General features: G+C 34.9%; 1 protein-coding gene across 13 annotated transcripts in view; it reads left to right on the forward strand.

The window, feature by feature from the left end:
- Positions 1-12792, forward strand: part of BICD1 (BICD cargo adaptor 1) — a 206231-nt gene extending 193439 nt beyond the window's left edge. For 12 of the 13 annotated variants that reach the window (XR_014145652.1, XM_081821449.1, XM_081821452.1 and 9 more), the window contains one exon: positions 1604-7752. Coding sequence is in view for 11 of the 13 variants with exons in the window: in XM_081821449.1 (XP_081677575.1) it covers positions 1604-1691 (88 nt within the window). In the remaining 2 variants the exon portion in view is untranslated. Of the gene's footprint in view, positions 1-1603; positions 7753-12295 lie in introns of those variants that run through there. The other variant, XM_081821459.1, reaches the window with a different exon arrangement.
- Positions 12793-13593: the final 801 nt, after the last annotated feature.

A 13593-nucleotide genomic window follows, 5' to 3' on the forward strand; every position in this document is an offset into this window, starting at 1 on the left:
TCTTCCTTGATTGGGAAGAGTATTTGGACTACATGGAGTCTTCCAACACCCTTCTTGTATAATGTGACCACCCCATGCTACTTGCCCTAACTTATGTTGAATAATGTGTTTAGTTGCCTAAAAAAGAAACGTGTTCTAAACCGTGCAGATCTAACAGAGACAGAAGCTCTGTGAGGTCTGTGGGAGGGTCTGTCTGCTGCTGTGTTTCCTGGGCCATCTGACTCCGTCTGCAGGGGGTAGAAAGAGCCTTGGCATGCAATGGTTTTTTTAGCCCTTGTGTTTAAGCTCCAGCTCTCCCAGGGTTACCCACCACGTTTTAAAAATAGGTAGGAAAAGTCATTTTTATCACTGGTTGCTCTAACTAGTACAGAAGAGCGCTCTCCTCTGAAACTAAATTCATAGCACTTCAAAGAGTTTGGGAACTGAGGATGACCTCAAGCAGATCAGCAGTTTACATAATTATAATTTTGTGTCAAAATTCAAGAGATACACTTGAAGGATAATTTCAGTACCAAAGATAAAAAGGATTTTGAATGCTAATTTTTAATGACTTCAATGATAATATTAGCTTTAAAAATAATAAATAGATAAATAAAAATTATTTATTAAATATTTATGTATTTGAGCCATGGCTTAATTAAATGGGTATGATTTGAGCCATGAATAGTTTTCTCAAATATTATTCCTGGCAGAAATGAATTCTATGGTACTGAATTTCATAATATATGAGGGGGAAAAGCAGAGTTTTAGAAAAATGCAGTCTTTTTTGATTAAATAAAAAAAATCCCCATAGTGTGTGTTCCCCATTAGTCATCTTTGAAAAGGTCCGAACCCAAAAGTGTTTTGTAGTTTTAACTTAGGAAGTTCAATGATTTTACTCCCTTGCCCTTCAAGATTATTCATCAAGACATTAATGAGCCTGGGCATTTATGTGTTCATTTAAACTGGAGGCTCTCAGAAGTGGTTATTTGGAAGTCTGCATGATATGCTCAACAAATAGGGAGTTTTAAAACTATCCTGTCTTATTTATACTGCCAAACTTAAGCAAATAATGGGAACCCTTAGAGCAAATTAGGCTTCCATGGGCAAATTACTTATCCTATGGAATCTGAATCTACTAGAGAACTGTAGGGTCCTCTAAAGCTTTGATTCAGCATTGTCTACTCTCCGGGAGCTTGTTGGAAATGAAGATTCTCAGGTCCCACCCCAGACCTATCAAATCAGAAGCTGCATTTTACCAAGATCCCCCAGGTGATTGATATGCATACTGGTTTTAAAAGAACCGATTTGAAGAAATCTTGCCACTAACCCAGAGACCTGTGTGCAGAAATTGAACAGAGCGACATTGGGGGAAGGGTTTACTTATCATTTCCCTAACATCTTTCTTTCTTTCTTCTTTCTTACTTACTTACTTTCTTTTTGCATTGTTTTTGAAAAGCTGCAGTCGTCTTGGCATGCTTTAGATTTAAACTATTTTCTGTGCAAAATTTGTGTTTATGTTTTTAAAATTTCTGTGAAAAGATTGTGTCTCTCTAACCCTTACGAGTGTGCCTGGCCCCCTGTAAATACATTTCTTTCTGACACGCTTGTTTCTCATTTTCAGTCCTGACCTAGCTCTCCCTGATGAGCAGCCACATTCCAGCCCGCACTGCGCCCCTCTCCACTGTCTCTCCAAGCCTCCTTACCCCTAGTCTTCAACTCCCGTGGACGGATATCTAAGGTGAATGCTTTGTAGCCACATACAGAATACTGCCCAAGATCCAGCGGGTGTTTTCTTCTCGGTTGTGAGATGTAGGATTGGATTCATGTTCATCATTTTGGAAGATGAGAGAAAGTAAAGAAAAATAACACAAAGCACAGACTCCAGTGTGATGAAACATTTTATGGTTTCTCTAAGTCTCACAGATAAAATTCTGCAATCAAATGGCTATGGTTGAGTTCAATGAAAACAAAAAATAAAAGGAAACAGGAACTATGTATCTCAGATGGCTGGCTTTACCTCGATAGCATAAGGAAGACCTAAGACAATGTAAAATACATATATTGTAAAATCATCTTTCCTTGTACTTCAAATTCAGCTATAGAAGTTGATTCTGATATTTTTTGTCATTGATATTTATTTTGTATTTTATTTGCCACATGATTTATGTCTATAAAAATCATTTCTGTGAGAGGTGAACTTAATTCCTTTATTGTTAAATACGCATAATTTGCTCAATTAAGTATGAGTTTTAATTTAGTTTGAAATCTGGAATTGGCCAGACTGTGGTCATATTTCTTGCACAAAATAATAAATGAGGTGCATCAGAATGTTAACAATAACTATTTTGTTACACTGCTGCTACACTGATATTGTTTATGCACTTATTTTCTCATCAGTAGCTCATTAACTGCTGGTTGTTTTTTCTTTTTTTTTTTTAACTAGAATTCTTCACTTGACATCAGTAAGTAAATCTAAGAAAGACTATGCTATGATTCATTGACTTATTCAACTTTTGACAGCATCTTTAATTTTTTAAAAATTGCAGACAAGTAGATGCACTGGTGCTGCCCCTTTGTGTGTGTGTATGTGTGTGTGATAATGTTAAGAAAGCTAAATAACGTGAAGGGAAACAAAAAGCTGTGTTTATGTAACGATCAGAATTTTTTTTTTTACTTTCCCAAATTCAGGGTCCTACTATGAGTCTTTCCTGCAAAAGGGTATCAAATGGGAAAATATATACATAGATAGATGTAAGTTAGCCTTTGGTTAATTAGTTTACCCAGAAAGTGTTCAATGTTTGATTAGGATTGTATGTTTCGTTATTGTTAGGTTTTTTTTTTCCTTAATGAATCTTCCTTGCCAAAAAAACAATAATAAACCTTAGCTCATTGTCTACTTCTGACAAACACTCAGGTGCCTACAATCATTATATTATATTGAGATAGTACATGTTCTTAGTTTATTTACAGCTTCTGCTGGGTAACTTTTATGACTTGATTTAAGGCAGTGGATTTTCATAGCAAATTTCTTTTGCACATAATCTGACAAACAAGGAAAACAGCTAATTTAGCTGAAAGGTCTAACACTCCTGGGCTCCTTAACTATCAAGTGCTGCCCACACAATTGCTCCTAGCCCTCGTTCCTTGTCTAGTCAGGTAGCCTTAACTTATTTAAAACCATGACGGTTTGACCTTTTCATGTAACTGTATCTGTAACTTCTCTTCAAAACAAAAACAATCCTCACTGTTAACACAAAAGATAGTTAACAATGCAGGGCCCTAACAGTGGAGATCTAGTTGTGGAGATCTCAGCTTACTGAGTGGGAGTGGGTGGTACATTAATGGATGGTCCATCAAAGATGGCAGCCAGTCGGTAAAGCATAAAGCACAGTGCAGTTTTGTCAGTTGTACATCTATTAAGTAGTGGCCGCACTATTACCAAAGCAACCAAGAGGTTTTGAGTTCCTTATATGAGTGCTATTTCCAACAGTGTCATTTATTATGCAACTTGGAGTAGCTGGAAATCTTCACCAGAATAGAGATTCAGGTTAAAATACAAAAACAAGAAACAAAACAAATCTTCACAAAGTCCAGATCATGGCAACCTAATGTTCTGCTCTTTCCTACCTGCATTGCCTTGCTGTTCCTAAACATTTGCTTCATTTTATTGGTGTTGTATCTGTCTGTAATCCAGTATTAGTGAGACAGTGTGGGTTTTGTTGGAGTTCAATTAAAAGAAACTACCCCACTCCCCATTCCTGCTTTTTTCTTTTCTTTTCTTTTTATTTGGTTTTCAAGCATCAGGTTTTTGGACCTGAGAAGTGGCATAGCTGCTAAGTTGACGTTTAATAAAAACTGTTTGTGCCTGAGGGAAAATATGCCTTTTTAAGAAGTACCTCAGAACATCTTCCTGTGTTGCCTCATCGATTTTGTTGGTGGTACAGGGAACTGAGCAGGAATTACTCACAGTACTGTCACACAATACTGTCTGTGTGCTGACTGACAGTGTGGTATTGCTTTCATGCTCCCTGACTCTGTATTTATGAACTGGTGAAAAAAACCACGCTATAGACGAAACATTCATTTCTTCCCATGCAAAGTTTACCCTCGAGTCTATTATATGCTGGTTTTATCTCAGTTCTTTATCTTAATAGAGTGGGAAATGCTTGTTTTGAAATATGAATTCTATAAACATGTTAATTTTAGCAAAATGTTGCCAAGAAGATATAGAAACTTGGAAATAAATGTCTAATTTTCAGCACAAAATTAGATACTAGTCCCTAAGCAGTAGGAGAGAATTCCATGTATTTACACTGTGGCATCATTTAGTCTAGTTTAAACTGAGCCATATCTGTATTTATTTAGAGGCATTTAAAAGAATATGTGTGGCATTGGTTAAAATTAGTACCTGTAAAAAAAAAATCAGGATTCAAAAGGAAATTGAAATTTATTGAAGAATCAGTGAAAACCAAAAAGAATGAATCCCAGGGAGACTAACTGAAGACAGACTTGGGGAATAAAAACCAACTACTGAAATACAATAAAATTTGGCTAATTACTGGGAACACAGTGGGCAAAGATTAAAGGTAACCAGTAAGAGTGGTTAGCAAAGTAATTCGGTAGTTTTTTAAAAGTAAGCACAATTACCATCCTAAAAAGAAGTCATTAGGCAGAAATGCTTTCCTAAGTGAGGATTCCTCTAAGCTAAAAAATTAAATTTAAGGGATCAATAAGTTGCCTTTGGCCTGAGTGCACAGGGGTATACAGGACCCTTGGATTATTCTTTCCAATCAACTTCTCATTCATCAGATCCCTTTCATACATCCAATTCTGCTTCAATAAGAGGAATTTGGAGAACTTTGAGAAAACATAAAGCTATTAAATAATTAAGAAAAGACCCATTTAGAAAGATGATACTTTTATTTAGCCTAAGGAAGAGGAGGTACAATAGTAATCTGCAAGGAAAGGAAATTTAACAAGAGGTACCAGCTCTAGATATCATTAAGACTGGAATAAGAAAAACTAAGTCTTTAATGTGAAGGATTTATATTACCTCGATGAAAGAGATTTTTAACAGTGGAAAATGAATCACTGAAATTGATAATCATAAGGAATATTGGTTTTTCAAAAATTAAATATTATTGGTTATCTAGTAAGGATTGAGTTAGGTGGCAAGGTATCTTATGATAATGTATTATAATTCTGGGATTCCATAATCTTATGCTTCTTTTGAACTTAAAAATACATTAAAGTTATGCTGATTAGTCGTAAAATATTTTATCCCTTGAAAATAGGATGGCAATCTTAATTTTTCCAAAATATCTGATAAAAAAAAGAAAATCATTGGTATTATTTTTTCTTCCAGCTGTATTTCATAATATCTTTAGTAATTTTACTATAAAAAGCCTCAATTATCAGAGTCTAAAAAAACAAATATCCTCAGGAATACTTTGGAAATAGAAGGTATGCAATCCCTTAGGGGGGCAAATGCCTCTCAAATTTTTATCTTTTCTTAAAAGAATCTTCAATCTCAATATTTCCTCTTTCTAATGCCTTGGAAAATATTCCTGTACAGATAGTCCTTCTGTTTCAACCAACCATGAAACGTTGGTCAAATAAACCAACTGTGAATGTGGACAGTATTAAATAAAATCCTCTACAATTCTCAAGTAGAAATTACAAAATATGAAAAAGAAGAAATGAAATATATTTTCTACTAGGATAAGAATGGCAAATTTAATGTGTAATTGTTATAATCAATCAGCCAAAAGACATAATCTGTCTTTCAGAAAGACACATCAAGGGACACTAATTGATTTCCAGTAAGGAACTGTGCTGATTCAGCCCAAGGAGGCCAAACACATTGATATTGTAGATAGAAAGTAGGACTAGATTCAAAAGGAACTCTTAGGATAAAGTGCACAATTAAAAAAAAAAAATGTCCTCTGGGTTTTTTGTTTATAAACCAGGATGATTTAAAATAATCCTTGTATTTAAGATTGCAAAAAATTTAGAAGAATATGTTCAAATAAAGGAGAAATAATTCTTCAAAAAGTTGTTGAACTGGAGTTGTGATAGATGGCATGATCAGTGCTGATATCGACAAGTAATTTTTACCTTGAAATCCATTTCTCTGGACATATAAGACCAATCTAGCTCCCGAGTGACCTTTTCCACTGTCTGTAATTATGCCCCCAGATGAGTTGCCTCTGTAAGTAAGTTCATCTTTATTTAAATGCCAAGTTAACCGCTATAGTCCCTAATGTGTTGCATTTGTAGCCTGATCCAATTATGTTGACATCTGAAAGATTTTGTCGAGGCATCTCTTTCATCCTTCTTACTCAAAGTATAACTGAAAAAGATATTTAGTATTAAGATATGTTCCCCAATTGAGGATTTTCCAGAAATAATGTTCTACTTAAGAAGAGGAGTAATTAACTGCCTTTACTGTAAGGGTGTGAGTACATAAAAGTATGTGTGTAAAATGTTTGCATGAGAAATTTCACATCATGTAAGCTTTCCCATATTCATAATATGAACACTATAGGAGTCTTATTTCTCTTGTGATCTTCTCTCCATTAGGAATGTAAGGAGATTATTACCTATATCTGGTCTCCTTTCCATATTGAAATGCATGGCTCTAATCCTCAATGTATTTTTATCCCTTTCCTCCAGAGTTATTTAAAATTTGTCCTATTTAAACTGATGCCTGGATAAACTACCAAGCCAGATTATTTCTGTGATGGAGTTTAAGTGCTGTAGAACATTGGCCGAGAACACATTTTTTTTTAAACTTTTCTTTCTTTCAGAAATATTCTCTGATCGTTATGGTTCTCTAATAAAAACACTGAGAAGTAAATCGGATGCTTTTAGTGTGACTGTACGTTTTTCTTTCTAAAAAGTCATTTAAAAGCAAAGATCAGAGAACTATGTAAAGAGAAATGCCATCTTTTTGTTGACAAACCATTATTCAGTAATACTGAATATCCAGAATGAATCATTCTGTCGTTTAGGTTTATAGATATGATTATGCACCGAATCTTAGAGGAAAGAAATGATTTTACCATTATTGCCACAAAATTTTTAAGCTCCATGGTTTGACTGTTAGAGTCAATTAAACAATTCTTTGAAAATCTTTTATGATATTTTTGTAATCTACTCAGTGTTTTTATTTGCATGATTACACGTATATGATGAACCATACATGATTCTGAATTGTATTTCTTTCCAGTATTAACATTTGTGTAATGTGTGGCCAACCCTGATTTGTACACTATATAATTGTTGTTGTAATGATTCTGCTATTCCTACATTTAATTGCAATTTTGTTATTATGCCTTTTGGGATTAAATGATGTGAAGTGTTTCCACCTAATGATAATACCATATGAAAACATGACTAAAAGACTGACCTAAGAAACTCTTTTGTTGCTAATCATTTTTTAAAATCCAAATTTCAAAGGAAACTTGTTCTCAAAGACATAAGCATTTATTTTAAACTCAGAAAAATTCTTATGAATTTATTATTGCTTGTCCTTTTTAATTTTTTTATTGTAGACAATCCTAAGTGAATGTCTCATGGGAGAATCCATTTATGATATGTGCTTGTATTTGCGTAACCTGATCATGCACTCAATGGTTGGAAAAGGCACTCCAATGCTAAGAAAAGCTGATATATCAATTCTTATATCTTGGTTTATGTTACCAACTGAATATGGTGTAATGCAAAACTCTTTCCAGTAAATAAACTGGTTATCTTTTGTTCATTTCATCTATGGTACCTTGTTATCAGTTTGAGCAATCTTTCTGTATGTCATTTTGACTTGTATTTATCACAAAAGAAAAAGTATATGAATTTCTATATGATTTATATATTTATGCAGAGCCCTTATTTGAGCTAAAAACTAAATGACATTTTGACATCTCTACACATTCCTAGTAAATAATGTTAATCAAATTTGCCCATTTTCTCCATTTGTCATCTCTCCCACTTGTAATCTTTTCCCACTTGTAAGGTATCCTTTTCTAAAAGGATGTTTTGGCAGGAGGATACACTTAGCTGAATTAGATTAGGAATGTACCAACATGAAGAAAATTCCTGTTCTAAGGAAAAAAGAAAGAAACATTATTTTAATGAAAGAAGAATGAAGTCTGTATGCTTTATTTGGGATACAGTCCTTCTTTGTTCTCTTTCATATGAAGGAACAGCAGAGTCCCAAAACTTTGAGGAAGGCTAATTTACTAGCTCCTTCTTCAAATATGTGTTGGAGCAAATATGGACTTATGTGAGGTTTTGATGAGCTGAAACCTCTAATGCAATCCTCACCATAACGAAACAAATTAATGGGCACCGCAACAATTCTAGCTAAAGGTGCCTGCTTACCTGTTGTATGAATACAACACTAGAAATAATAGTGTAAACTTTCCCCCAAACCTCTCCTTTTTTCTCTTCTGAAAGTCATTGCTTTTCCTGGAGGTTGGATCTATAAGTCTGTTTGATCCATGATCTTCTCTTACACAATGAAGCTGATAGTTACGTTCAAAAGCTAAAAACTGGATCAGCCTCCAAGAGAACCAAGAAAGTTTCTTCTTATCCCCGCATTTTGCAGGTGATTTGGGTAGCCCTGCATCCACACTGGAGGTAAGGAAGAGTCCAGAATTGATGGGAACTTGTAGGAGGGATTTTCTTTATTTGGGGTTGTACACACATTGACTAGTACATTGTGGGAATTCAAATTTTGAACTTGAGCAATAGGTTCCTGAGAGATGGGTTCCTTGGCCCCTTGCCATCACGCCTTAGTTATAACACATCTGGAACTGAGTTTATAGAACCTAGCGTACCTGTTGTAATATCAGCAGGCACTAAATACCAACCAATTGAGGGAAATGGTCTTTAAATTAAGTGAATGGTTATTCTCTCTTGTTCAATCTAGATCTCTGTGTTTGAAGGAGTCTTCATGTGTACAATGAAATCATCTGACAGAGTTTCTTCTTAAACATTTTATGAATCAACTATCATTGAAATACTTTAAGAAAAAAGGATAATTCAGCCACAACATTAACTGTCAAGGAAGATAAACCTCACTGGAAAAAGTATTGCCAGTATCAAAAGTAAACATAATTCATAATGTAATTTAAATGTAGAAAACAATATAAAGGTATATAAATCATAACTATAGTGACATCCTGTTAAAGAGTAAAGAAAAGCTACAACTGAATTAATGCATGTATAAGTGAATGAAGAATTTCATCCAGATAAGACTCCAATAGTCTAAGCATTATGTTATTGGAAATAATATTAGCTATCAAAGACTAAACACCATTTGAAAGAAGTCACATATGTCATTTCCTTTAATCTTTGCAATAACCTTGCCAGGTGGGCATTTTTATCCTCATTTATAAAATGAGACAGTTGAGGCGTAGAGAGGCTAAATACCTTTCCAATGCACAGAGCTTGTAAATACCAGGGCTTAAATTTGAACAAATTCTATGTTTTTCAAAATACTTCTGCTGACATAGCCTGCTTTAAAACAATTATTTCTCTAGAATTCATGCTAATTTTTATTTTTTAATTATTACTTTTTAAATAATTATTATTTTAGAATTTTATTTATTTATTCGAGAGAGAAAGAGAGAGCGAGCATGAGTGGGGGGAGGGGCAGAAGCAGAGGGAGAAGCAGACTCCCTGCTGAGCAGGGAGCCCATTGCAGGGCGGGGCTCCATCCCAGGACAGTGAAGGTACCTATCCAGAACCTGGACTTCATTATTAGCAGAATGGATTTTCCAGTTTCTGTGCTTGCAAGAAAAAAAAATAATGTGCTTATTATCTGGGACAAAACATTTTAATGCTATTACTTGAAAGAGTTATCAAGTTGAATCTTGCAATAATTCCATAACCCAATGCAGCCATACATTTTAACAAAATTTTTAAATTCTGACATACCTATCAAATTGTATGGAGATTATAAAAATCATTAAAGTAAATTTCATAACAGCAGTAGACATTTTAATTACTGTATATTTAAGTAAAACTAAGATCCCTACTGATAGCTTCATAACTTGACTTCCTTTGAAGTTCTGAATGATAAATGTCAGTCAAATATCACAGGAAGATTTACGTCATTTAGAAGAGCTAATAGCCCAAGATTAATAAGTGATTTATATCAACTTCTAAATAAATCAAAGAGGAAAGAAATTATTTACCTCATTGAAAGCCATTGGTACTGAAAATATCAGGGCTCATGTTTTACTAAGCTACCCTATAGGAAAGAAAGGGAGAAAATCAGAATATATATTAATTTTTTTCTTGTTTTTGGTAAAGTAACAGTGGAGACCTCTAGAAATGGTTATCTCTTTTACAGATAAAAAGAGCAAAGTGTATGGTGGAAGGGAGCCAGGGGAGCCAATTCCTCACTAGGAGGTGAATGCCTTTTTATATTGTTTTCCTATTTCAACCATGGAAATATAGTATTTATTCAAAAAAGAAAAAATAAATATGGGCTCTCAAAATTTTTACGACTAAGTCAGAAACAAAAATTAGTGGGGCACCTGGGTGGCTCAGTCGGTTAAATGTCTGCCTGCAGCTCAGGTCATGATCTCAGAGGTTCCTGAGAACCTGTTTTGAGCCAGGTTTTGCTCTAAGGGCTTAATATATCAGAAAACAAAGCAAAGAAGGTTCATGTCTTTTTGGAGTTTGTATCGGATATATTGCATTGATGAGGGAGATACACAAAAAACAGTAAACAGAATAAAAATGTAAATATCAAAGTATGTTATATAGTGAAACTTATGGAAAAAGAAAAAAAGCGGAACCAGGAAGAGAGATTATGCTGGGTTGGGGTGGGGAGAAAGTGAAATAGATCACACTATTAAATGGGGTGGGCAGGTGGGGCCGTATTAAAAAATAAGATGGGGGCGCCTGGGTGGCTCAGTTGGTTAAGCGACTGCCTTCGGCTCAGGTCATGATCCTGGAGTCCGGGATGGAGTCCCACATCGGGCTCCCTGCTCAGCGGGGGGTCTGCTTCCCCCTCTGCCCTCTTCCCTCTCGTGCTCTCTGTCTCTCATTCTCTCTCTCTCAAATACATAAATAAAATCTTTAAAAATAAAAAAATAAAAAATAAGATGAAAACAAATATAATCCTGTTCACATTGTGATTGTTTCAGTTTTTAAAATTATTAAATTACATGTTATTTAGATTTTTAGATGTTATTATCCATCTAAAAATATCAACCCCAATGAACATTAAGCAATAGCATGTTCAAAAACTAGTCTTTTAAGATATTCTAATAATTTGGAGTGAGCATTACAAAATCTCATTCCATGACAATGTTGGCTTAAAATCGCAATATTTATTTTACAAATAGGTCTCGTGCCTTTTTGAAGCTTTGGGACATGCCCATTTATGCTTCTCCAATAAAAATTTGAATCAGATAATTTTATTCAACAGACTTATTGGTAACTGTCAATTCTAATGAACTTGTAATTGACCCTATAAATAATCCTTAAGATAACTCATGTTTTTCAACATATAGCCTGAGACTAAACTGTTCTTTCTTCTAGTTGTTAATTCCAACTCTCTCCTTGAATGACCCTTTCACCCAAATTTTCTATAAAAATAAGGACATCTTTTAAAAATACATTGGCAACCCCCCAGTACATCTGCAGCACCCCCAAATACATTTGCACAAACTTTCTTCCTAATACAAAGGTAAGAAAAGAAAGATTGTCATGGGGTGCCTGGCTGACTCAGTTGGTGGAGCATGAAACTCTTAATCCCAGGGTTGTGGGTTCCAGCCCCATGCTGGGGGTAGAGATTACTTAGAAATAAAATCTTTAAAAGAAAAAAGATATTGTCACACTGCTAAACTTCGCATTAGCTTGCTGCTGAGAATTACCATTTTTCTTATATTTGTGTAGATTCAGACTTCAAACCTATTTCGTTAGAATTAGCAGAAAGTAATATATATTTTGAAGTCAGCCTTCTCTTTATTCTCATAAATAGTTGCCCTAATTCTGGTTTACTTTATTAGAAAATAAAGTCCATGTTACTAAATATACTTATGTAATATGGAAAGTCTCTTCAAATTACAAACCTAGGTAAGTATGCCTACTTAATAAATATCAAACAAAGATGAAAATAAAATCTAACTGATGAAAACATTACCTATTAAAAGTCTAACTATCTCCTGTGAAGAGTTCTTTAATGTCACTTTTTCCAGCAGATGCAAAAACAAAGCTGACTTGAATTCAAGTAAAATTATGATAATGTGGTTTTATTTTATTTTTTTTAAGATTTTATTTATTTATTTGACAGAGAGAGAGACAGCGAGAGAGGGAACAAAAGCAGGCCTCCCTCCGAGCAGGGAGCCCGATGCGGGGCTCGATCCCAGGACCCTGGGACCATGACCCGAGCCGAAGGCAGACGCCCAATGACTGAGCCACCCCAGCGCCCCGATAATGCGGTTTTAATTATGCACACCAAACCAAAGGCTGTTCTTCAAGAGTGCATTTTATTGGTAAATGGTTGTCTTTGGACTGGATGGTGACAGCCTACTGTTATCGGTAGTGTCATTTAATTTCCACATCTAGTGGTTGATAGGAAAAACAAGATTTTTCAGAAGTACTCTTTAGAAACACATTCTTATTGGATGTTGAATATTCCAAAGTCCACATTGGAATATGTTGTGCACAGTACTCTACGGTTTCTATATATTTTTAAAGATACTTACCTTATATTTAAAGGATATTTTCTTGCTCAATATACTTCATTAGAACTTAAATGAGATCAGACCAGAGAAATGGAGTAACTTCATGTTTCTTCTATTGTTGAAATAAAAACTAAATGAGTTCAATGTGTAGGCATCAACCTGTTCTTGTCTTATGTTCTCTCTATAATATTGCACGTGACCATTAAAATTGCCGTTTTCCCTTATAAACTGTTTAGTTACTACAAAAAATTCTTGCACAGTCATTAAATGAACATTTATTGACCACCTACTACATGTATCAGTGGATTCTCAAAACTTCCTTGAGCAAAATTATATTATCATATGAAAAGCTGGAACATGTGCCAAAGTAATGGCAATTTCCTGGTGCTTGCAACCCTATACTGAACAATATCGATACTTCTAGAGCAGTCCACTCATTTAGGATATGAATGCAGTATAATATAGTTAAAACATTCACCAGAATACATCTGATAAAGTCTGAAAAGCACAGAGAGCACGAGTCTATTTTCAGATGGAAACATTATGCCTATGGTATTGAACATATTATGCAAGAACCGATCATGTTCTTAAATATACTCTAGATCAGCAAAGACACAGGGTGATAATTGGCTGGAGAAGTGAGGATCACGCTGGTGAGGCTGTGGACGCAGTGTTAGCTCTAAGTTCAAGATCCCATTCACAGCCGAGCCTTGCTCATATTCATACCGGTAGGTAGAACTTCTCTTTGTCCTTGGATGGGAGTTACTTACATCTCTTCCTCACGACCAGGAAGTTTGCGAGAGACCTGATCAGTTCAGGATAAAAACATTCGTTTGGGGGGGACCTGGGTGGCTCAGTCAGTTAAGCAACTGCCTTCAGCTTAGGTTGTGATCCCAGGGTCCTG

The sequence above is a fragment of the Leptonychotes weddellii genome, chromosome 5 (genome assembly GCF_054177405.1).
Source record: "Leptonychotes weddellii isolate Sample4059 chromosome 5, ASM5417740v2, whole genome shotgun sequence".
Classification (NCBI taxonomy): Eukaryota; Metazoa; Chordata; class Mammalia; order Carnivora; family Phocidae; genus Leptonychotes; species Leptonychotes weddellii.